This window comes from Gossypium raimondii, chromosome 10 (genome assembly GCF_025698545.1).
Source record: "Gossypium raimondii isolate GPD5lz chromosome 10, ASM2569854v1, whole genome shotgun sequence".
Lineage (NCBI taxonomy): Eukaryota > Viridiplantae > Streptophyta > Magnoliopsida > Malvales > Malvaceae > Gossypium > Gossypium raimondii.
The window spans coordinates 11,524,691-11,549,726 of NC_068574.1; the positions used below are offsets into that span (position 1 = coordinate 11,524,691).

The 25,036-nt window shown below is 34.2% G+C and overlaps 2 protein-coding genes and 1 non-coding gene across 3 annotated transcripts; 2 read left to right on the forward strand and 1 right to left on the reverse strand.

The window, feature by feature from the left end:
* Nucleotides 1-7,860: 7,860 nt before the first annotated feature.
* LOC128034304 (small nucleolar RNA R71) lies at nucleotides 7,861-7,966 on the forward strand. The gene has a single exon (XR_008190433.1). It is a non-coding gene; the product is annotated as a small nucleolar RNA R71 (small nucleolar RNA).
* A 2,441-nt stretch (nucleotides 7,967-10,407) lies between these two features.
* LOC105776502 (U1 small nuclear ribonucleoprotein 70 kDa) lies at nucleotides 10,408-15,078 on the forward strand. The gene is made up of 10 exons (XM_012599181.2): nucleotides 10,408-10,582; nucleotides 10,856-10,970; nucleotides 11,047-11,126; nucleotides 11,709-11,784; nucleotides 11,898-11,962; nucleotides 12,051-12,113; nucleotides 13,355-13,436; nucleotides 13,521-13,671; nucleotides 13,897-13,965; nucleotides 14,179-15,078. Exons 1-10 carry the CDS (start codon nucleotides 10,475-10,477, stop codon nucleotides 14,783-14,785), a joined length of 1,416 nt encoding a protein of 471 aa, XP_012454635.1. The 5' UTR covers nucleotides 10,408-10,474; the 3' UTR covers nucleotides 14,786-15,078.
* A 455-nt stretch (nucleotides 15,079-15,533) lies between these two features.
* LOC105776503 (protein LIKE COV 3) lies at nucleotides 15,534-17,851 on the reverse strand. Its single transcript, XM_052621689.1, is given in 8 exon segments — nucleotides 15,534-15,812; nucleotides 15,919-16,122; nucleotides 16,327-16,494; nucleotides 16,588-16,652; nucleotides 16,654-16,695; nucleotides 17,268-17,320; nucleotides 17,466-17,516; nucleotides 17,732-17,851. Coding segments are annotated over 8 exon segments (771 nt in total). The 3' UTR covers nucleotides 15,534-15,744.
* Nucleotides 17,852-25,036: the final 7,185 nt, after the last annotated feature.

Consider the following 25,036-nt stretch of genomic DNA (forward strand, 5'->3'; position numbering starts at 1 on the left):
TATTAATTGAATGTTATGTAAAGATTAGAATCAATTTATGCTTTATCTATATTTCACATGTTTCAATTGTACTGATCTTATTAATTGATTGATAGGTAGAGTTCAATTTGGTTAGATCTAATTTAGTGCAATTAAACCCTCAGATTGACGACCCTAAGAAGTCATCTAGGTAGGAATAAACATGAAATCGGTATTGCCTACCAGGCATCACTTAGGAAATCAATGGTTAGGGAAGGAAGAACTTAAACCCTAGGATTAACAACCCTATGAAGTTATATAGGTGGGAATTAACCTGAAATCGATATTGCCTATACATGAACACCTTACCCTACCCCGGTCTAAACTGTGTCATCGAGAGGTGAGTAGTTCTTGTCGACTAGTTATGTTAACAGAAGACTGAGAAGTCCTGCTAGGTTAATTAGTAGCCAACCATTTAGAACCCTACATCAATGATTAATTAGGTAAAACAATTGGATATAAGCTAAAGAAACTTACATAGTCTAAACAAGGAATAGGAAGAGCCAATAGATGAACTTACGAGTAGATTTAGGTTTAGTTAAATTTATTTAGTTTATTATTATCATCATCATCTTACTTTTTTATTAAGACTACTAATTCATGACTCGAGTAGATTAGTGATTATTTTTGGTAATTGGCTTAATAGCGGTTTTCCCCAAACTGCAATCCCTTGGGTACAATCATCGGAATACTTACCAAGTGTTTCATTGTAAAAAAAATTATATTACAACAAATGATATGTTCATGAATTGCACGAAAGTGGTGATAGTGGTGAAAGCCAAAATGGCATGGGAAAAAAGACAACAAGAATTAAAGAAAGATAGATCGGGCGAGAGCTGGTGCTTAATACAAATCAGGCTTCTTCTAAACTCTATTCTTGAAATTGTTCTTTATATTTATTCTTCCATTCAAGTTTATATTGTTTATTTGATCCATGAGAAAATAATTCTCCTGTGGGGGATTAGCAAGTGGAGGTATGAATAATTAACTGTTTTGTAAGAATTTCTTAACAGATCATCTATTCAAGAAAGGAAGAATCTAAACCCTAGGCCTGACAACCCTAGGAAGTCATCAAGGTAGGAATTAACCCAAATTTGGTATGGTCTATCCGTGAATACCTTAACCCTGAACCGGTCTGGACTGTGGCTTCAGTAGATCGGTAGTTCTTGAAGACTTAGTATTTCAGTGGACGTATGGGAAGATCCTACCGGGGTATTGACTAGTTGATTGAACAAGAAAACCTGAGACGACAACTGATTATGACTACCAAAGCGAGCTAATCAGCCATACCCAGAGTTGAAAACTTTATTATTGAAAACAATTCTGTGCATAATAAACAATGAAGAAGCCATTATATAGGCTAGCTAAATAAATCTCTTAAGTATACTAGAAATCTAACTAACCTAAACAAGTAGTTTTAAACTAGATTTGTTGACATAAAACTCCTAAATAACTTAAAATACTTAATAATTATAAAAAATTCATAATAATAAAATAATAAAATAATAAGAGCTGTTAAATGCAATATCAGGCTCATATATAATAATTAAGCCTAAAGGCTAAACCCAATATGATTTAAACTCGGACTAAAAGCCTGAAACTCATAATTCTCGTCAAAATACCGTCCAAAATTCTACTCACATAGTCTTCACTAAAATGGTCATAACTTAAGCTCCTGAACTCAAAATCGAGTGATTCAAAGTGTGTTTTGAAGCTAAGAGATAGGTCTTTAAATTCCATGCAAACATCTTAATCAAAAAATGCCTAAATCCCATCCAAAAAGTCATCGTAAGTCTAATGATTTCCCAAACTTGAAAATTGGCTGCTTCGGTGAATGGAAATTAATAAATTTCACCCCATCCGTACATGTATCACAAACAATTCCTTAAGTCATCCCTAGGTACCTCAATATTCACAAATTTAGTCAACCAAATAATCACAGATTCAACAATTTATCATTCATACTAGCATGCTCATTTCCTTGTATTCTCTATATCATTTGGTACATTTGATTGCTTAATACATATTTACAATGTAATATATAGAACTTATTAGTCTAATAATCAAAAATTTTAAAATCATCTATCTTCATGCCAAATTTACTATAAATACAATCAACCTATGTACATACTCCTAACCAATTACTTGTATTTCTACAAGCTCAAACACACAAATGATAAGAAAAATCAAAGAAAAATAAAAGAAAATCATAAAAATTTAAAACAAATTTTTTATGTTATCCCACCCACACTTTAGATAACACATTGTCCTCAATGTGTAGCCCTGTGGAAGATAAATAAAAAATTACTTGATTGATCGTGATAGTTTCGTGATCTATTGGTGGGTACCTCCTCCTTTGATCATTGATAGCTCAAAATCGTTGTGCTTCTTCCATGTGGAGTTCCTACACAGAAAATTTAAACAAAAAAAAAACTACTAGTTTACTATTTACTCTTAGTCCTAACAATTTAAATAAATGAAAAATCATATAAAAATTAATACAACTTTAAAAACAAAAACTAAAACTTCAGTCATCCTCCTCAAAATCCATCTCATCATCTTTTTCCCCCTCCTCATCTCCTTCTTCTTCTTCACTCTCCTATTCCACTTCTTCTTACTTTGGATGTGTCGGCCCAAACATATCTAGTGTATAATTAGATACTATAATATTGTTTTGACATGCGAATTCCTGAAACATCGGGCCCGACTCCTACATCCAGTGTATGATCCAGTCTAGCTTGGGATGACTGCTCTCACCAATTTCCTATTGAAAGGTCAATTTTGCTTTTCTATGGACGAATTCGGAGTGGCCATCATCTATTGCTCGCATTTGTTCGACTCTTTAATTTTTTTAGTTCACAGCTCAGTGTACTATGTATATAGAGTGTCGCCAATTATGCAGTGTACTATGTATATAGAGTGTCACCAATTATGCTTCTAGTGGCTTCATTGATTGCTCTGTAAATGCCATTGGAATGCCTATTCTCTTATATAGGGTCGTCACTAAGTGAGGAAAGAAGACTTCCACTTTCTAGCCACTAACACATCAATTCATATTTTGGTATATCCACGTTCTGATGCATAATTGTTTTTTTCTGCCAAATAGCGTAAAGCAAAATCGCTTGAAAAGTATTAACATTAGAAACATTTAAAGCCTGAGCTATTCTGGTGCATAAAAATTGGATCCACATTTTTGCTTTAGGAAATATTATTTCTTAATTAAAAAAGGTTAGAATATCAGTATCTAGGTGACATTTCCATTCACCCCTTCCTATTGTTAGGAAGTTTATAATGTTATCCATATTTATGTCTCGAAAATATTCCAGATCAGTTTCTTCTATAAAATATTTTTCATAAAATGGAGCATTACAAAATTCACAAATAACCTAAAGGGTAACTCGTACATCTTTCCCTCGCACAGGTATTGTTTCTAATGTACGACCTTCGATTTTTTCTAAACTCTTGGTGCCGTAAAGATGCATAAAATTCCTAAAGTAAACAGACCACATCAGGTTATTTTGTGATCGTACAAAAACATTCCCATCTATGATATCTAACTAAAGGTCATATTTCTTGACAGAGAACCATCAGTGGTTCAAATCTTCTCTCTTGAATAAATGTTTTTTATTGAAGTTCTACAAAATATTTTTCAACGTTTGGACCCAAAAAATTAGAGGGGTTTGGAACCGTCGAAGGTTCTGGTTCATTAGTTCTTCTAACCTTTCATGAAGGCATTTTGAATATTGTTTAAATTCAAAAACTAATGAACTAACAAGCAAAGTTTCCAATGGAATAGTAAAAAGTAGAAATTTAAGAACCCTTAACCATGGAAGAAGATATGTTGAATTCCTTGTAATATTTGTTTGTGGTTGCTCCTTTTAGTGCTCAGTTTTCCACTGGTTGTGGCAATCCTGCATTTAACTAATAGCAAAGAAGAATTGTAAATTTAGGGTTTTAATGCAAAAAGGATTTTGGCTTTGAGAGAGTTTTGAAGTGTTTAGAATGTTGAAAACTAAGTTAAAGTGTGAGTTTAGGGTATTTTTAAGTTTTAAAATAATGATTTTAAGGTTAAAAACTAGGTATAATGGGGATTAACCCACTAGGTTGTGCAAATGGATTAGGTCAACCCTGTAGAAAATTGTAGCGATGTCGCAACATAGGGATTCCGTGTCGCGACACCCTTGACAGGTTGTCGTTGTTGCAACATCGGAGTTTGATGTCGCGACAAACTCTATAATTTTGGATTTCTGGGTAAACTGGCCTCGGAATCGCTACATACAAATTCTGCGTTGTGACGTCAAGTTGATTTTTTCAATTCTGCTGATTCTGGTCGTAGCGTTGCAACGAGGGACTGCCGCGTTGTGACCTTGGCTCTGTTTCTCCCCAAATTTCTAATTTCCAAAGTGTCACGCTTCCTCTACAACATAAATTTAATAAAAATTAAATTTTAGACTAGTTAGTTAAATATATAATAATTTATAAATATTTATATATTAATTAAAATAATCAAGTTTTATTGTCGAATTCATCCGACAACACCATTAATTCACATAAAGACGATTCTCTGGTTCCTCCAGTATTAGTCCATCGTTTGTCGTGCCACTACACCTTCTTCCGTTTATCTCTTTCCCTACATAGATTAAAGGAAGTACGTCCTTTGATTCGGGATTATTAGGGTTAAAAAAGATAATTCATTACAATGTTCCCCTAAGTCCTTTTTGTTTTCCCCATTCTGTTGGTAGCCACATTTAAAAACTTTCGTTTCACCATTAATCTTCATTGTTAATTCATTATTTTCCAGATCAATGGTAGACTTTAAAGTGGCTAGAAAATTCATTATTTTCCAGATCAATGGTAGACTTTAAAGTGGCTAGAAAAGGTCTACCCAACAGGATTGGTATCTCTCGATCTTCTACAAATTCTAGAACTACAAAGTCTATCGGGATGATAAAGCTATACACTTTGACTAACACATCTTCTAATACTCCTTTCAGATGAACTTAATATCTGTCAGCCAACTGTAGTGTTATTTGGGTGTTCTTGAGGTCCCCTAACCCGAGTTCTTCACATATAGATAGAGGCATTAAATTGATACTAGCTACTAAATCACATAGGAATCTATTGAAATGAATGCTCCCTATCTCTATGGGAATTTTAAAACTTCTCGAGTCTTTCAACTTTTGAAGAACCTGTCTACAAATAATAGCACTATAGGAAGCGTTCATGTTAACTTATTGTCCTACCTTAATTTTCCTACACCTAGACATGATTTCCTTTAGAAATTTGACATCCTTTGGAACTTTCTCAATTAATTCAATCAAAGGTAGGTTGACATTTAATGTTTTGAACAAGTTTATAAACTTAAAAACTCGTCTTCATCCATTTTTGCTTTTCTTCTAGCCTTGAAGGGAGTGGTATCTTTACCATGGCAAGGTCTTTAATTGTCTCTTTCTTCGATTCAAATTCTGGTGCGACTTTCTCTGACTCTGGTTCATCATCAGCGTCTAAGGGTTCTTCTTGAAGATCATCAATATTCTCCTTATTCATCTCCTGAGTTGGGTTCTCTGGGTTACTCAGTACTTTACCCGATCAGAGCACTATTGCTTTCATATGTTCCTTCCCTTCTCTACGAGGATTATTTTTGGTGTTACTAAGAATACCTATGCCAATTTGTCTTTTTATATCACCCATCATGCTCATCAATTGGCTCATCTAATCTTCAAGCTTAGTCAATATTCTTGTTGAATTGGTGCACTCAGACTGCACCTGCTTCACGTTTGTTCTCATTGACTGCATCCCCCTCAATTCTATCCAAACGTTGACAACATATAATATGGCCATTTGGGTTGGCCCTTTCCTAAGGTTTCTATAAATAAGGAGGTTGATAGTTACTATTTTTAACTTGGTTAGAGTTATTGCCTCCCCTTTGGTTTCCTCCTCATCTCAAATTCGGGTGATCTTTCCATCCGGAATTGTATGTATTCGAATAAGGATTTCCACCTCTATTTTCGATGTAATTCACATCCTCGATGGGATTATTAAGGTAGTGGAAGAGCATTTTGTCTCCTCCATAGACAACCAGTGCATTCTTATCAGCCTCTATTTTATTGATTCTATCCACTAATTACTGATATTTATCATCCTCCTAGACAGCTGACTGCCTCTAGATGTACTAACATCCAGAGTGTGAATATTACAGCAAAAGATATATATATATATATAAATGAAACGGAGTCCGCAAGTGTACAAGTCAGGTTGTACTATAGTTACAATAGAATAGATGAGTACTCTGAAGATCGTACCCAAAGGAGGCTAGTACTAGATCAATTTTAACCTAAACACCAAAATATCTAATTAGTACTTGAAATAGGTTATATTACAAAAATATAAATAATAAGGATTTTTGAGGTTTTTATAATAATAGTAATAATCATAAGAAAAAAAATAATATTGGGAATTTGAAAAGTAAGATTGATCAAATCTGATTATGGGTGATTAGCTCATTTCGGTAATCTTGATCAACTATCACTTCGGGCTCCTCGTTAATCAACTAGTTGACACCTTAGTAGAATCTTCCGACGTCCACTAAAATAATGAGTTTGCAGAGACTACTTATCTTTCGACCTCACAGTCCAAACCTACTCGGGGTTAAGGTGTTCACGGATAGGCCATACCAATTTTGGGTTAATTCTCACCTTGATAACTTCCTAGGGTTGTCAAGCCTAGAGTTTAGGTTCTTTATTTCTCGAACAGCTAATCCATTGAGTAACCTTGCAAAACAATCAATCCATCATACCTTCACTCGTTAATCCCCCATAGAGGGATTAGTTCATCATGGTTTTTGTAAACAATATAAAATCGATGTAAAATATAAACATAATAAACAAATTGAAAGTATAAAGTTTAGGAAAAAGTCTTATTTGTATTAAGAATAAGAGTGAATCTACAAAGTCTGATTGCATCCACAAACCAGATTTCCCGAGATAAAACAAAGAACAAACTAAAATAAATCTAAAACCTAAGAAAAGAGAAAAACTAAACTAGAATTAAAATGAGAGAATCTAAGCTCAGTAATTGGTGTCTATAACATGTGCCAAATGAGCCTATTTATAGACTTGAGGTGGCTGTCATCCTTAACCCTAGGTTAGCTAACATTCTTGAGCTTTAAGTTGGATTGTGCGGACCAAAACGCACATTGGCTCGTATTAATTCCCATCCAGAGTTGATGTTGTGGCACATTAGGACCTGTGTCGTGACATAGAAGTCAATATACTTTTCTTTAGGATGTCTTCAAAGGTATGTCGTAACAACCTTAGACTGTTTCGCGACATCGAAGGCATTCTTGGAATTCCTCTATTCTACTCCTTATGTTGCGACATCAAATCCTCTGTATTGTGACATGGCGACCAATATCAGTTTAGCATGCCTTTTAATGGTCTGCTACACAATCACAAGGTTTATTAGCTCACCCTTAAGCCTCATTTGGCCCCTAAGGTCAATAAAAGACTCAATTTGCACACTTTATTGAATTTAATTAAACTTACTAAAACATAATTAAATCCTAATGTTAATGTTAATTTTCAAGCTCCTAAAGTGCAACAATTTGTTTAGCCTGCTACATCGAATTACAACAGATCAACAACATTTACCGTAAATGGTCTTTGGCCATATGTATATCATTCAGTTGACCACAGACAGGAATTTATTATCATACTTTCTATTAATTTGTACGCATCCTCGTACATTCTATTCATTAGGGCACCTTCTATTACTCCATCTAATCTTGACCTTGAATGCACATCCAACCCATTGTAGAAAATTTGTAGTTGTAACCACTCAGGCAATCCGTGGTGTGGGCATTTCAAAATCAACTTTTTAACATGCTCACATGTTTCATGAAAACTTTCCCCCTCAAACTGTTTGAACATAGAAATTTCCCTTTTTAGCTAGACTGTCTTGCTAATAGGGAAGAACTTTTGTAGGAATTTCCTTACGTGTTCGTCCCATATCGTGATTGATCCTAGTGTCTGCGAATCTAGCTAAGAAAATATGTTACCGGTCAATGAAAAGGGGAACAACCGAAGAAGAATAGCATCATCAGTGACCCCATTGTATTTGAAGGTATCATAAAGCTAGGGGAACCGTTTTAGATGCTGACTCGAATCTTCTATCATTGTTCCTCGAAACTGCAAATTATTCTGGATCATAACTGGCTTAATCTTGAAATTATTGGTCGTGATAGCTGACCTTGTTATACTCTTTTGAACCATATCCAAATTCGGTAGCACATACTCCCTTAAAGTCCTCTTGTTATGCGTCATGTTTATATTTGCAGGTAGCTGTGGTGGTGGTGGTGGAACTTCTAGATTGTTATTGTTAGCCTTGTCGAATAGTGAATTCCCACGTGGTGGTAAATTGCCTTCAGCAGGTAGTGGATTCTGTATTGGCTGTTATTGTTGCTGTCGACGATTCCTTCGGATTATTCTTTCTGGATATATGACTAGCTCTATAGGTGTTCCCCTACCACGAGTCATACACTAAACCCAAAAAGACAATATTAGTAGAAAATAAGAAAATAAAATCATAGTTATAACCTAAAAATTTCTTAATTATTCTATTAATATGAAAAAATTAAAATCAATATAGTGACATTGCCTCCCTGGCAACGGCGCCAACAAATTGACCACCTCCGAACGTACCAACATCCAAACTAAAAGTCTTGCACAAAAGATATAAAAGATGGTATCCACAAGTATACGAGTCAGGTTGTAATATAGTTACAACAGAATAGGTGAATATTCTAAGGATTATACCTAAGGGAGGCGAGCACTAAACTAATTCTAATCTAAACATAAATAGATCTAATTAGTACTTTAATTGGATTATATTACGATAAATAAAAAGAAGGTTTTGGTGATCTATACTAATAACAATAATAAAATAAAGCAAATAAATAAATAAAACACAAGAGATCAAAGAGCAAAATATATCAAATATGGTTATGGGTTATTAGCTCGTTTATGTAATTATAACCAACTATCGCTTTCGAGTTTTCTTGTTCAATCAACTAGTCAATACCCCAGCAAGATCTTCCGATCTTCCACTGCCATATTGAGTTGGCAAGAACTACTTATCTCTTGACTTCAAAGTCCAAACCGGTTCAAGGTTAAAGTGTTCATGGATAAGCTATACCAAATTTTAGTTAATTCCTACCTTAATGACTTCCTAGGGTTGCCAAGCCTAGGGTTTAGTTTCTTCCTCTCCTGAACAGTTGATCCACTTAGAAACCCCTAAAAACAGTTAATTAATCATACCTCCACTCGCTAATCCCCACAGGAGGATTAGTTCCTCATGGATCTAATAAACAATATAAACTTGATAGAAAGAATAAACATAAAGAACAATTCAAGCGAAAACTAGTTTAATCTGCTGCACCGAATTACAATATATCAGTAGTCTCTCGAACTGTACCGGCTCGCAAACCAAGGTGTGACAAAATTACTCATTGAGATAGGTTCCATAGGCGTAAAGAAACCGAATTACATAAATATATCATTTGTGTTATTTGCTTTTTTTTTTTGCACAGTTTTCGCAGTGCCGAACCGTAGTAATCATTATGGTCTAGTACTTCCGTTGCAGTTTTCATCTTAAGCAAACAAACAACTTAAGGTAGCAACAAAAATCATTTCTTTAAATATGTAAAATTGAATCAAAATTAAAGCTTTATATATACATAAATTCAAGTTTCATGTGTATAATTGCACCAAATCGAAATTCATGTATCAAATTACAAATTAGACCAAAGTTCATATATACATATATGATATTTATCCCTTATATTAAGCATGATAAAGTAAGTCTTTATGTAGAACAAAAAAAATAGAGTAGGTCATATAGAATTTTAGGTAAAAATATGCTTTAAGTTCCTACACTCCTCATAATTTGTAATCCAATTCCTAGTTTTATTTACAAGAATTTAGTATTCATACTTTTCAAATTTCAAAATTTAAGTCTAATTATTAACGATGTTAATAGTTTTTTAATTAAATTAGTTAGTGTGACATTTTGAAACTAAAAAATTACTTATTTAGTAGTTATGTAATAAAAAATACATTTTATGATGATGAATAATTTTAATTGTATTAATTATTTTAATTTTAAAAAATAAAAGTATTAAAATCCTTGCAATTCAAAAATAAGGAAACTAAATAGTAACAAGAATTCGACTATTAGATAATTAATCTAAGTATCTAAAACTAATATAAATAACTTAATTTAAAATTTAAAAAAGTTACCACCTTACCGTCATTAAGCTGACCCGACCCGACCCGACCCGACCCTATGTAAGAGCTATTTAATAGATGGTTCTTTACCACTTTCTTTCATAATTAATCCCTCGATTTGTTTGGGAAAAGAAAAAAGACCCTAGCTAAGCCTCCTGTGATCCTTCTTCAACATGGGAGATTACAACGATGCCTTCATGCGCAACCAAAACGCCGCCGCCGCCGTTCAGGCTCGCGTTAAACCCCCTCAGAACCGCGCCAATATTCAGCAGCTCAAGCTGGTTCGTTGTTTTAGGGTTCTTTTTTGGTTTGAAGAGTGTGATAAGATTACTTTTAATGTCGACTCGTTAGATTAAGATTATTGTATATTCTTATTTTCTGTTCACTACTTTCTATTTTCAAAGCTTTTGATGAATTTAGTTTTCTTTTTTTGTTCTTCTAAATGAAGATTTGCTGGGATTTTTGGAAAATTAGATGCGACTAAAAAAATATATGGTGATTTTGATTTGTTTTTGGGTAAAAGATGGTAAAATACAAATTTGTTTACTTTGCAGATTGGCCAAAGCCATCCTACTGGTTTAACAGCTAACCTTTTGAAGCTCTTTGAACCACGACCTCCGTTGGAGTTTAAACCGCCTCCTGAGAAGAGAAAATGCCCTCCGTATACAGGTCTTTTTCGTGCATTTGGAGTTTTAATTTAAATTTGACATTTACTGACTTGTTTTGCTTCGTTTGCCTTTGTTAGGAATGGCACAATTTGTGAGTCACTTTGCTGAGCCAGGAGATCCTGAGTATTCCCCGCCTGTTCAGGAAGCAGAAACACCTGTAGGATACTTGTTCTTCAGGAGAAGTTGCTGTGTTTTTGTTTCTGTGAAATGCTTTGCATGATTAATTTGTTTTGATGGTGTTATGTTTTCTTTTGTGCTTTTATCAAATTTGGAATTATTTTTGTGTAGTATGATGTCATTGAGATTTGAGATGTTTATGGCACGGCCCTTATACTGAGATCACTCAGTTAATTTTCTCCTGTTTGCAACTAAACCGCCCATATGGTGAGAACACTGTAGTTATGTTTCTCATGTTTTTGTGTGTTCCATGCGTTGTTTAAACGATGACCTTAAAAAAAAATATATAATTCGGTTAACTGAAAAAAAAAAAATAATTTGGTTGATCTAATTCGGTTATAGTTTACACAAATTAACCTAATGAACATCCCTAGACTTTGTACACTATAAGCTGGTAAAATTTTGGTGACTGTGTTGTGAAAAGAAAATGCGCACTATGTTATGGCTTTGGTGTTATATGTTAATTTGGCCACCTACTTTACTTTTACGGAAGGAAAAGGTTAACTTATATGTACCTTTTTGTTTTTTGATTTATTTATTTATTTTTTTTTTTGGGATCTAGGCACAACGGAGAGCAAGAATTCATAAGTTGCGACTAGAGAAGGGCTTGGAGAAGGCTGCTGAGGAGCTGAAAAACTGTGAAGTCTCATTTCTTTATGTTGCTTATTAGTGACTGGCAAATTTGTTTAATGCATGTATTATGATTTGTATCTTGATTTTTAATCATTGTTTTTGTTTGTCTTTAATGCAGATGATCCAAATAATGACTCAAACGTTTCAGGTGATCCATACAAGACACTGTTTGTTGCTAGACTTGTAAGTGAATTTGCGTAATTTTGTATCTAATTTCATCTTTTAATTATTCCTGCTGAAGTTAGTTACTAGCTTGTATTATTTGTTGCAGAATTATGAGACATCCGAGAGTAGAATTAAAAGGGAGTTTGAGTCTTATGGACCGATTAAGCGGGTAGGTATTTTGAGCACCCTCATGCGGGTTTGGTAAGAGGTTATGCAGCTGTTTATCCTCTCTGTTTCCTTAACAAAATATTTAAGTTTGTTCGATCTAAATTTCTAGTTTTAAAGTTTGCCGTGTCCAGTATTTTCTAAACAAGCTAAATTCTTTTCGTGTAAAAACTGAGGCTTCTGACATATATACATATGTACTAAAGCTTACTAAAAAAAATTCTTAACATGTTTGTATAAACTTGGTAAGCTGTAATTCATCACTGTCACAAGATTCTATCTTTAGATGGTACTTCTAAATTGCAACGTATGGTGCTACATCTTGTTGGCATCTATGAGTATGCTGAGCTTTGGCCTTCCCTGTAGTATATCATATTTGAGTATATGTTCAAAAGTAAAACAGGTATCACTGGTAAGGGTGAATTTTTTTGTTTCACATGACCCCTTGATAAGTTACTTGAATATGGTAGGATGTAGAACTCGTCTCCAGAAATAGTTGATCTTTCCACTCTTTAGGTTTTGTTCTACCATTAAGAAGCATCCTATAAAAGGTATCCCTGGTAAGGGGCTCATTATGTTGTTTCTCATTCCCCAATATTTTTACAATCCTATTCCAAAGATGTTACTTTATTCCTGCAAAGCAAAGCTGAAAAATTATGTTGAGCGGAGCAATTGTGCATTGTGCCTTTTCGCCTTTATTTTCGAGCATCAAAAGGTGGCTGACATCTGCTCTTTTTCGTGCTGTGGGTAAAAAAAAATTGGGAGTATTAGCATCTCTTTCTTTTGTTATTTAAATTTTTAGCCCATGCTTTTCCTGCTAATAAAAGCTTTACTTTTGGCTTTTAAAGGCTATCAAAAACATATCAGCAGTTGAGAAGGTGTTCTGGTATTTTCTAGTCTATAACTATTTTCAATTTTTTTAAAAAAATATTTCCTGGTAAGGGGAGTTTAGTTTGATCAACAATTGGTAAATATGCCATGATACATCGGTTTATCCGCAACTCTAGCAATGGTGGTCAGCATCTCACAATGGCAGCTCTATGATTAAAAGGTGAGCACGGCTTATGAGGCATAATGCCTGCCTGCCGTGCCATTTAGGATTTACTATTTCTAACGTTTTTCTAGTGCTAGCTCTTAGCTGTGGAGATGAAGCATCATCAATTCTAAATATCTGATTCCCGCGAGAATATTTTTCTTCTATACATTATTCCAATTGTTTGTTAAATATTTCTTTTGTTGTGCCAGGTTCGGTTGGTTACTGATAAATCCACAAATAAACCAAGAGGCTATGCTTTCATCGAGTACATGCATACTCGGGATATGAAAGGTTTGCTTCGATTGATTACCTTTTTTCTTTTGAGCTAGTAAACTTTTGAGAGCACTGTTAATTATGTTTTCTAACATCTCACAGCTGCTTATAAACAAGCTGATGGGAGGAAGATTGACGGTAGAAGGGTTCTTGTGGATGTTGAGCGCGGTAGGACAGTCCCTAATTGGCGCCCTCGTAGGCTAGGTGGTGGACTTGGAACTACCAGGATTGGTGGTGAAGATGTTACTCAAAGGTATTTTGGGAGGTGGCTATGCATCATTATATTGTAATGCTGTTGCATTAATCTTGGTACTTGCTTTAACACTGGCACCTTTAATTCACGTGCTTGTGGAGATTGATCTCCAATATGTTTGCTTGGCTGATGTTCATATATTTTTCCACTCAAGTTATGGTGTTTGATAACTTGAAGTCCACTATTACCTTTCTTGAAATCTAATGCCATCTTTTTGCTACTCAGGGAACAAATCCAGTCAGGACCGTCTCGTTCTGAGGAGCCACGGATTCGAGAGGATCGACATGGTGACCGGTAAGGTTTAGCTTTGTTGTTCTACCAATTTGTTTTCACATTATCTGGTAAATTCTTAAAAGGCTTGCTGGCTGAATGCTTATTTCAGCATAAATATGAAATTATTCATTCCACCTTTTGCTGTGAAATGTTTGAGAAGAACCATTTCCAGGCTTTTGCTATGGTGTCAATCATAATTAATTATAATTATCTAATTTACCTTGGAAATCATAGGGACAGGGAGAAGTCCCGTGAAAGAGGAAGGGAACGGGAGAGGGAGCGTGAAAAATCTCGTGAGCGCTCCCATGACAGACCGAGAGATCGCGATAGGGAGGATAGACACCACAGAGATCGTGAAAGAACTAGAGACAGAGATAGGGACAGAGAGAGAGAGCGCGGTGGTCGTGATCGTGACCGAGCACGTGAACGAGGCCGGGATCGTGGTCGTGATTATGAGCGCGATAGAGAAAGAGACCGTGAGAGGGAGAGGGACAGGGACAGGGATTATGATGCTGGTGACTATGAACGTGACCGTGGGCGTTCTAGGGATAGGGATAGGGAATCTGATTATGACCGTGTTGAGTCCAAACATGAGAGAGATCGGCACAGTGAGAGGGATTATGATCATGGTGAGCCAGATGAGGATCGTGGGTGGTATGAACAGCATGATCATGGGCATAGGCGGTCAGACCTAGATGACCAACACTATGAATACTATGATCATCATCGAGGTCGAGGAGAATATGATCTGGATGCTCATGGGGATCGTTATGATCAATATTCTGACCGTGACCGTGACCGTGATCGTTATGATGGAATGGAAGAAGATGATTACAGGTGATTATGGTCATAAGACAAATCAAGCTCGGCAAATCGAGCAGCTACTTTCTCTGCCAGTGCTCCTGGTTTAGTTTAGATCTCAAGGAAACTGTTTTCAATCTGCTTTCTATTTTGATGTGGGTGGCTACTTCTGAGTTCAGTAGTGTTTTCTTTGGAGTTGGAACGCTATATGCTTGTTTTATATTTTTTGAAAAAGTTTTCTTATGACTTTGCTTTAGTTTAAGCTCTATGCTACTGATCTATTGTCTGCTTCCGTTTGGTTTAAGGTGCTTGAATTTGGCAATTTGTGTTTTAGTGTACTGTTGTCGGTTTGATCATAATACTCTTATGTGGGTAACTTATTGGGTCCTACATCAGGCTCTGGAAATTAGTATTCTGTTACTCTTATATTGGTTTTTTTTTTTTGGGGGAGGGCGGGCGGGGAGGGTGAGGAAGAAGCTATCTATTTTACCTTATATTTGAAATCAAGTTTCGGATCAACATTTTTACACATTGATCTACAATTTAGTAAAAAGGTTAAAAGTAACTAAGATATTATTGGTAATGGTATCATAGGGTATTGTATTTTGTCACTAAAAAAATAATAAATTAATCTGTATATTAGATAAAATTTTATATATTTCTATAAACATTAATTTTGTCTGTTAAAATTACATGACATTGATATGTCATTATTTATTTTTTGATATCTTAATTTTTAAAGAATAAATTATTTTTATATAATACATATCTATTTTTAAATTTAAAAAAAAAAGTAAAATGCAGTTTGATTTTTATTACAATGACTTTTATGGTACATTTACCAGTTCATTTATTATTATAGCTTTTTCTTTACAATTGCCCAAGAAGTAAGAGCACTGGAGCACACAAAGCGACGAACAGATTCACTAGAAATATAGCCATTAGCTAGCCGCTGTAACTCGTGTTGTAGAATTTCCGAGTCCAGCAATCTCAATGGCTTCAATTGACGCATTCATCCAATGTGGTCAACATCCGAGGAACGGACATGCCACCAGAGTTGACAACTTCTGCATCAAATAAATGAAAATTCAAACCAAGATATTACATTTCTCCCATAAAAAGCAATACAAAACCATGTGTTTTTTGTTGCATATGTTGGCCTGAAAATCGTACCAATTCCTTCTCGAACAGAGAGGTTAGGCCTTACAATATCATTGGAGCTTATGAGGAACATGTCTCCAATGTAAAGGTGGTTGGAGGGTACGTAGACACAGTTAAGTTCTTCTGAACCTGCTGAACTCCCATGAAGAATAACTGTTGAAGTGATGAAGCCAAATGCATATTCTCCAATTTCTTTGAATGCCTTCGATTTCTGATCTGGAATTCATATGTATATTTTCATACTGCTTTTAAACAATACTCACACTCCTCCTTTTAACACCCTTGTATATCTGGATATGAATATGCAGATGTAACCCTAAAAAAAATTAAAATAACCCATACTCTCGCATCAGACCAGGTAACATAGATTAAAGAGGTTCCTGAAACTAGAAAATGCTTGTGTTTTAGTTGCTCAAGTACCCGGTGATATTGCTGTACTTATTTGTTTGGAAGCTGAGTAAATATAGCAAATGAGCGGCATTTTCTTGATTAACCATTCTCCCAAACTAAGAACAGATGCTCCCAACCATGAGGACATGAACACACCAACTATGAAGATGAATGTGATAGAGGTCACAAATCCAAGACCTGTGAAAGCATTGCTTAACGTTAGAGCTGGCAAAGAACCCCCCAAAATACCCAAACCAATACCAAGGAATGAAAAAGAGACAACAAACCAACCAAATATGCTGATCCCAAGATGCTTATAGATTGGGGAGAAAAATCCATCGACAAAGTGAATGAACCCAAGTTGTATAGAATGTAATTGCTATAGGGACTAAAATGACGCTGCAAAAACAATGTCAGCTACCAATCAAATACATTAGCAATAATGTTGGTTTAATAGGAAGACAATATATATATATATATATATATATATATATGGAGCTTACTCAAATCAAACATATTTATAGAATGTAATCGATAATCGCATTAGACTTCAAATTCAATTTAAGTTGATCCGCTAACTCTGGTAATTTCCCATGACTAGCAGTTTTAGAACTGTGCCCTTTTATGTTATCCATGCGAGTTTCAGACATGGGTATGTATTTGGTGTAGTTGATATATTTTTGAGGCTGTTTTCTTTAATTTAGAAGATCCCCCACTTAGAGTCCAAATTCAACACATACTAATTATTTGAGTTTAGTGGCATTACTTTAGGACTGGATTGAAATTACAGAATCTGTTATTCTGGTGTCGCCAAAAGCAGTAGAAACTGGCAAAAGTTACGGATTTACTCTAACCAAATTCAAAATCATGCTTTCCTTAGCTGAAAACTTGAACAACCAACACAAAATTTGGTAAAGGAGTTGGCTAAATACGCAAAGTAATAGATGTTTTAAAACAAGAGAAGAACTAACCATCCAGTCATAAACTTTTTGGAAGCCCAGCTACGGATGACTCTGTAGAATGCCTGCAAAGAAGAAAATAAACCAACTTCAAACATCTTAAACTTTACTGCAAATCTGAAAATTTTTCATCAAACTTGATCTAATTTGCATCTGTAACTGTCCATATATCTTAATTAGTAGCAAAACCTAAGATAATTAACAAAATACCTTTATCGGCGAATCTCCTATAAGTTTCAATCGCGAATCATATCTTTGCTTCTGAACCAAGTAAAGAAGATTCTGAACCATAGAAAACTTATACTTCGATGAAATTCAAGGAGAATTTGAGACAACTTTTTAGTCTTCTACACTAACTGAACTTAACCGCTAGATATTGCTGCAATTCAATATACATCGAGAACTCTCTTGATTTAAAGCATTTAAGAAAGTATGTGTATCGAATAAGTAATTTAAAAAAGAAAAAGATGGAATACCTCTTTGCTAGAAGAATGAGGAATGGAAGGAAATGAAGAAGAAGATTCGGCACCATATTCACAGTTATTTACAACAGATACTGGAATCAAATTTAATTGCTACTCTTCTCTCGTCTCCATTTTTTTTGAGCTCCGTTAACGATTGGTTCAGGAGGTGCCAGCTCTTTTAAGCGAGGAACTCTTTTTCATTTTGAATTTAGGTGGGCCACTTAGAGCCCATTAACGTCATCTTTATGAGTAAGTCAATGTTGAAAGGAAACTGGTCCGCATCATGTTACACGTGTCTCTTTTTCATTAAATAAACACGAAAAATCACTACACACCATATTTATAAATTTAAGATTATTGTAACTGTATTGATTGACTTGTTTACAATTTTGGTGACATTGTTGTGAAAGATTTTCTTCACAAGTAAACAAACTTTAACATGCTAAGTGTGATTATCTTTTCGCAAGTGTTTGGCATGCCTTTTATTTATATATGACTTGTTGGGAATAGTAGCAAATTAATTAAGGAAATTCTGTAGTTGATATTCAGTTGGTTTGAATTGTCCATGTCCTCCACGTTTAGTAGAACTAAGAGAGCACAATCCATTCATTGTGAGTAACATTTGTGAGTGATTTTATGTAGTTTGGATGAAGCTTTTTTTCGGTTTACTTCATTATAGTTGTATAGTAATTAGGCTACAATGGGAATGAGCGAGGTTAGGCATAAATTATCTCTTGTATTGTGGAAATTGGTTGTGTTATTCATTTTACTTTTTCAGTTTTAATTTGTTTCTTTAATTGCAACTCACGTTACAAGTTAACTAACAACTCAACGCTTTCAATTGATATCCTAGTTAAACACTAAATTTACTTTATAGGGTCTTGTTGTTGGTTGCTGAATAATGGAAGGGAGTTCAATTTCTAGACCATCTATGCTTAATGATTGAACTATGTCTATTGGAAGGCACATATAAGAAGCTTTATAAAGTTTATTAAAGAGAAGGCTGGAAAGGTTGTTTTATCATGTTAAGAGCCACCTACTAAAGAAACTAATGGAGTTTGAACCATCAAACCTACCGCTTGGTTAGTAAATAAAGACAAATCATTCAATTACAACTCAAAGGCCTTGAACACTATTTTCAATGTTGTAGATCCTTGCAATTTAGGTGCACCTTCAAGTATGTTTTTTTTTCATGAGGCTTCGACAATTCTCAAAACAACAGATGAAGGCACCACTTTCGTGAAATAGCCGAAGCTTTATATGTTAACCACCAAGTTTGAGAATTCTCAAAACCCCTAATACTTGTTCAACTATCGATAACAATATAAAGTCGCATAAACCCGTCTTTCTTTTTGACAAATAGCACTAAAGCTCCTTAAGGCGATATACTGGGACGCATAAAGCCTCAATCTAGAAGATCTTGCAATTAAACTTTAACTCTTTTAGCTACATTAGTGTCATACGGTACAGAACAATAGACACTGAAGTTGTACCCCAGGTAAACTTCAATTGCAAACTCAACCTTAAGATCATGAGGTAATCCTGACAATTTTTCTGGAAACACATTCAAAAACTCACATACTGTTTGAATCTTATCCATTTTACTTTCATCCGAGTTCAAGTTAATAACATACGCCAAATATGCCTCATAGTCTTGATTTAAAAGCTTATTAGCTCGAATCAATGAAAGGATATGAGTAGAATCACTTGACCTTATGCCTTTGACTTTAGTGGTATTGCCTTCATAACTTTGAACAGAGAACTTCTTTTTACAGCAGTCCAAGATCACATTATGTTTGGTCAACCATTCCATTTCCAGAATTACATCAAAAATGTCAAATAGCATGACCAACATATCAACTGAGAATGACTTATTATAGATTTCTAATGGACAACGTCTGCATACTTGGTTAACGAGCATAGACTATTCTAAAGGACTTGAAACAACTATTGCCACGCTTGACATTTTAGATTTTAATTTTCTCGATTTCAAGAAGCTAAAATTAGAATATGAATGCGTAAAGCTAGGGTCAATTAAAGCATAAACGAGTATAGAACATAAAAGAAATATCCCTGCTACAACATTCGTAACATCACCCTTCTCTTTGGTTCGGACCACATAGGCTCGTATAGGAGCTCTGGCTTTAAATTGTTGTGTTGTTGAATCAGTTTCTTTTCCCTGGCTACCCCTTGCAACTAAGCCACCATGGGTAATTCCCTGACCTCTACGTGTAGGAATAGATCTCTAAGTAATTGTAGAAACATCATTAACATTTTTTGGGCACTCTCAACCAAAATGCTCTAGGGATCTGTATTGAAAACATGTTCCCATATTTTTTTAGCATTTACTTCTGTGCCTCCTTTTGCAAAGCTCACAATTCAGGATGCTCACATCTTCCATCAAACCCCTAGTACTACCCACGGATACTGATGGTTGTCTAGCCCGGTCATTCTCTAACTTGACATTCTATGGAGTTGATCTCTAGGAACCTCGAGATCTTTAGCTTGCTTAGGCAGGGGTTGCAAACTAGTGGTCCAGACTCTTTTTCTAAATTCTTGGGAATGTTCAACTTTCTTATCCAAGCTCATGGCTTGTTCAATCATTTTTTCTCGTTCAGTTAAATCAGCAAATACTTTAAGCTTCTGCAAAAATAGCTGACCTCTGAGCTCGTCTCTCATTCCCCGAAGGAATCGCTTGCAACTTTCCTCCTTGGTGGGCACTAACTCGAGGGTATACTTTCTGAGTTGCAAGAATTTTCACTCATAGTCGACTACCAGCATATCACCATATTTCAGCATCATAAATTCTTGCTTTTTATCTTCTAGATACAATTCGTCGACATATTTTTTTGAAACTCGAACTAGAAGAACATCCAAGTAACTTGATCGGGTGATTGTTAACCACCATTAATATGCTTCTTCCTTTAAAAGAGATACCACACAAGTGACACACTCAAGCGATGAACATTCTAGCTGTTAGAGAACTCGCTTGGTTGATTCCAACCAGATTTTAACTCAAGAAAGTTCAGCACCTTTCGATCCTTTGAATTCAGTTTCTCATACTTTCGCAACTCACTTATGGGGGCTCGCCAGGTTGCAGCTATCAGTGCAACTTGTGGAGTAGCTCCCATTACTCTTTAGAGTATATTTTTTATTTTGCGGAGTAAATCGTCGTCACCTCGACCCTCTCGACGAGGTCTATCAACTTTATTTCGTCGAGCACAGGCTTGATCAACACTGTGTGCCTCAATCTCACCTCGATTCTCACCCTCAACGAAGTGGTCACTGCTATTCATTTCTTCTTCAATATTTATCAATTCTTTAAAAAATTTTAACTATAAAATAGAAAAATTCATAATTAGCATCCAAATCTTGACTCTGACTCAACTTGACCTTGGCATCTACCTCTAGACTCAATTTTAAGCTCGATTAGCTCGAGTATCAACTAAACTTGTAACTCTAATACCACTAAATGTAACACCCTATACCCAACCCAATTGTCAAGTTCGAGCTATGGGATGCCACATTTGTTACCGGAGCAACTATGAACTAATCACAATTCAATTCAACAATTAATACATATGTATTGTCTACTAGACATATATTCCAAGGAATATTAATTGAATAATAAGATATTTATGTGTATGACAGGTACATAACCAACAACTTTTCATAAGTTGTCTCTTTGCTTTGAAAGGTTATATTAAGAACTCTTATTCTATTAGTTATCCTTATATCTCCACATCTAGTGGTGAGAAGAATTATTATTAGTGAGAAATCAAATATTTAAGTAATTAGTGTCATAATCCACAGAAAATATGTAATTTATACTTAATGGTTAGGTGTACGACAGGTAAACAACCAATAACCTTTGATACCTCATCGATAACTTAAGTTATCTTCACTCCTTAAAGGTTCTCTTGGTAATTATTGTTCTTCTCTTATTTATCTTCATTTTTTTCACTTCTGGTGGTGAGAAGAATTAATATGACCATCCCTTTTACGATTATTATAAAGTCACTTACTACGTCCACGTGAAAGATTATGTTTTTATATATTGTTATATTTGCTCCAGGGAAAGGAGCGGTTCTAATACAATGGGCTTTATTGTTTTTTTTCATTTAATATCTCGTTGTTTAATTCTACCATAAGTAAACATGACATTAATTCATAATATATCTTAAAATATTTTTCATGGTATTATTTATACAGTAGCACATTTGAAGTATGAAAAGTTAAAAAGTTTTTTCTAACAAGTTCTCATTAGTAATATTATTACCACATAATTGAGAACTCATCTCAAATCTGCAGATTTATAATCACTTACATATTTAAAATATTGCAACTTCAGGTGCACCCAATCATAACGAGTTTAGATAAATTTATCATATCTCGATAGTCATACCTTTCTCTTAAATTAATCCACAATTCAAATGAATCTTTCACAATCAAAACTCAATCTTTCTCTATCCTTTTCAAAATTAAAATATGTAGATACTCATAGCAAGAGTGATTCATACCAAATATAATCTTTTCTTCATTCACAATCTCAATATGGGATCCATTATAGTGAATATCTTTTAAAACTAATACATTAACCATCACAAAATTTGATAATTAGATATTGAAATATTAGCTCTTTTGGAGCTTTCAACTAATTTTGTCTTGTCAAATATTGCATTAATATTGATTTTGTTTTAGTACTAAATAAGAAAATGTTGCATTAATATTGGTTTTGTTTCAGTACTAAATAAGATAATTTCCACTGTAAACATAACATTCATTGTTACAAAACATTTGGGCTTACGATATTTCATGTCACATTGAAAATGTAAATTATCTCTATCCTTTGAAGGATATAATCATGTGATAAGTGACATAATCCTTTGAAGAGTTATCACATTCATGATTATATCCTTTTAAATGTATTTTGTTTGCATTCACTTCAAGGAATGCAACATATATTGTAGGACGGAAGTCCTAATAAATTCTTTATTTAAAGGGAACCAATATTACAAAATCTTATATCAAGCTAATAAAATTAAAGTTTTATTATAAACATAACGGTGGATCTAAAAAATTTAAAACATTATTTTAGATAAGTCCAACTTTTTAACTACATGAATTGAAGTTTTAGACAACTTAAACAACAACTCTAATTAACTAAGTAGAATAGAACGGTGTAAAAAAAATTGTAGTTGTATCGTAATACCTTTGATATTACTTGTAGGAAGTGGAGGGCTCAAGGGATAGTCATCCAAAGCAGCAATAAAATGTACCACCATGGGACATTCAACCAATATTCCATCGGATCTACGGCATCCTTGAAATTTTGGAACACCATTTGCTTAAACTGGATCTATGACATCCAATCCTATAACAACCCGTTTTTAGTGGTGTCGAAAACAGTGCTTTTGGGACCACAATTTCGATGAGTGAGTTATTATTTTAATATTTATTTATTGTCTAAGGGATTATCTTAGAGTCGTGTTAAAGTTTCGTTAAGAAATTTTGAAGTTTAAATGGTTAATTAAGTAAAAAGAACTAAATCGTAAAAGGTGTAAAAGTTGAATTCTATTAGTCAAAAGGGCTAAATGGCTATGAAATCTTAAATATATGGACTAATATGGTAATTATACCAATTGAGTTTATAGTGGATGGCTTTGATGAGTAAATGCATGATATTTTGTTAGTTTTTAAAGGACAAATTAGTAATTTAGAAAATAAATAACATAAACTAAACAAATAAAAACAAAAGTAGCCATCTTCAACCTTTAATTTTTCTTGTTTCAACCGGAAACCATAGCAAAGGAGGAGCTAGGTTCGGCCAAGTCATTTTGCTAATGCATGGTATGTAATTTTTGGCTATTTTTAATTATTCTTATGTTTTTGTGATCGTATTAGCTTAATCTAGCTAGCCCAGGATTTAATTTGTAAAACTGTTAAAGGTTGAGGGACTTGCCATGATTTTTTTTAATAGGTTTTGAAATTATTTGATATATTATTAATCTTAGTTGAAAAATAAACATGTTTTGTAAAGTGATTTTTGATGAAATTGTATTTAGGATTTATTTTGGAAAATAGAACATTTTCATGGTAAAATTATGAAATGATAATTTAAGTGGGTTGATATGAGTCCCTAAGAAATTCAATTAGCTTGTATGGAGGATTAAGGACTAAATTGTGAAAAATTAAAATGTTAGGGGTAATTTCATAATTTTATATAAATATGAATTATGGATTAAATTGAATTGAATACATAAAGTACTTAATTGAATGAAATTATCTATTTAGATCAAGATAAACAACAACCGGATTTAAATCGAGGAAGGCTAAAGCTTCAGATTAGTTTACAACTCTACTTTTACGACTAAAGTTATCGAGGTAAGTTCATATGAATTATGATCGTATTAATGTTAGTTAAATTGATTATTTGCTATGTTGTGTTAATATAAACGGACTTGAAATTGCATATGTATCGATGTTTGAGTAATTGACAAAAAATGAATCCCGTTTGAACCTTAAGAATTCTTAGGATACGAATGACATGTCATTAGGGATTTCATATTTCGAGTGCTAGTCTTGAATGTCCTACCGATGATTGAGGTCCTTCATTTTTTGCGGATTCTCCATAGCTCGTATGAGCAGCATCGTGCAACTATCATTCTGACCCATAGCTCGTGTGAGCAAGCCCATTTCACAACTTGTGTGAACACTATTAAAAAGGAAAGGTTACAGTTATATGGAAATGCGCACTATGTGTGAGCATTCCCAAGTATCCAATGTAATTCTAGATGGCTCAACGGGTAATTAAAGGAAATGGCATGGTAAGTACACAAACAAAACGACTCATGATCATATGAAAAGGTTGATGAATTAAATGATGTGTATATGAAACTTACTTACTATATGATTAAATTCATTTGTATCACGGATAAGCATACTAACTTGTGAGTTTGGTGGTGCTTGTATAATCTTTTACTAAGCTTATGGTTTTGGTAATGACATTATGCATATTTTATAGTTTGTGCTAAAAAAATGGTAAGTTATGTTTGAGTTTATACAGGCTTACTAAGCACTAGTTGCTTACGTAGTTACTTTCCTTTGTTTTATAGATAACTGGAAGCTTGATCGACTGGAAGCTCGTCGGAGACCTATCACACTATCCAGCAACCATTTCGGTAGTTTTTGAGTAATTTGGCCAAGGTTATATATGGCATGTATAGGACCTTTTGTAATGGTATTTCTTGAATGTGTGATGGATATTTTGGCATGTTTATGCTTCGAAGTTTATTTTTGGTTTGATAGATTTTAATG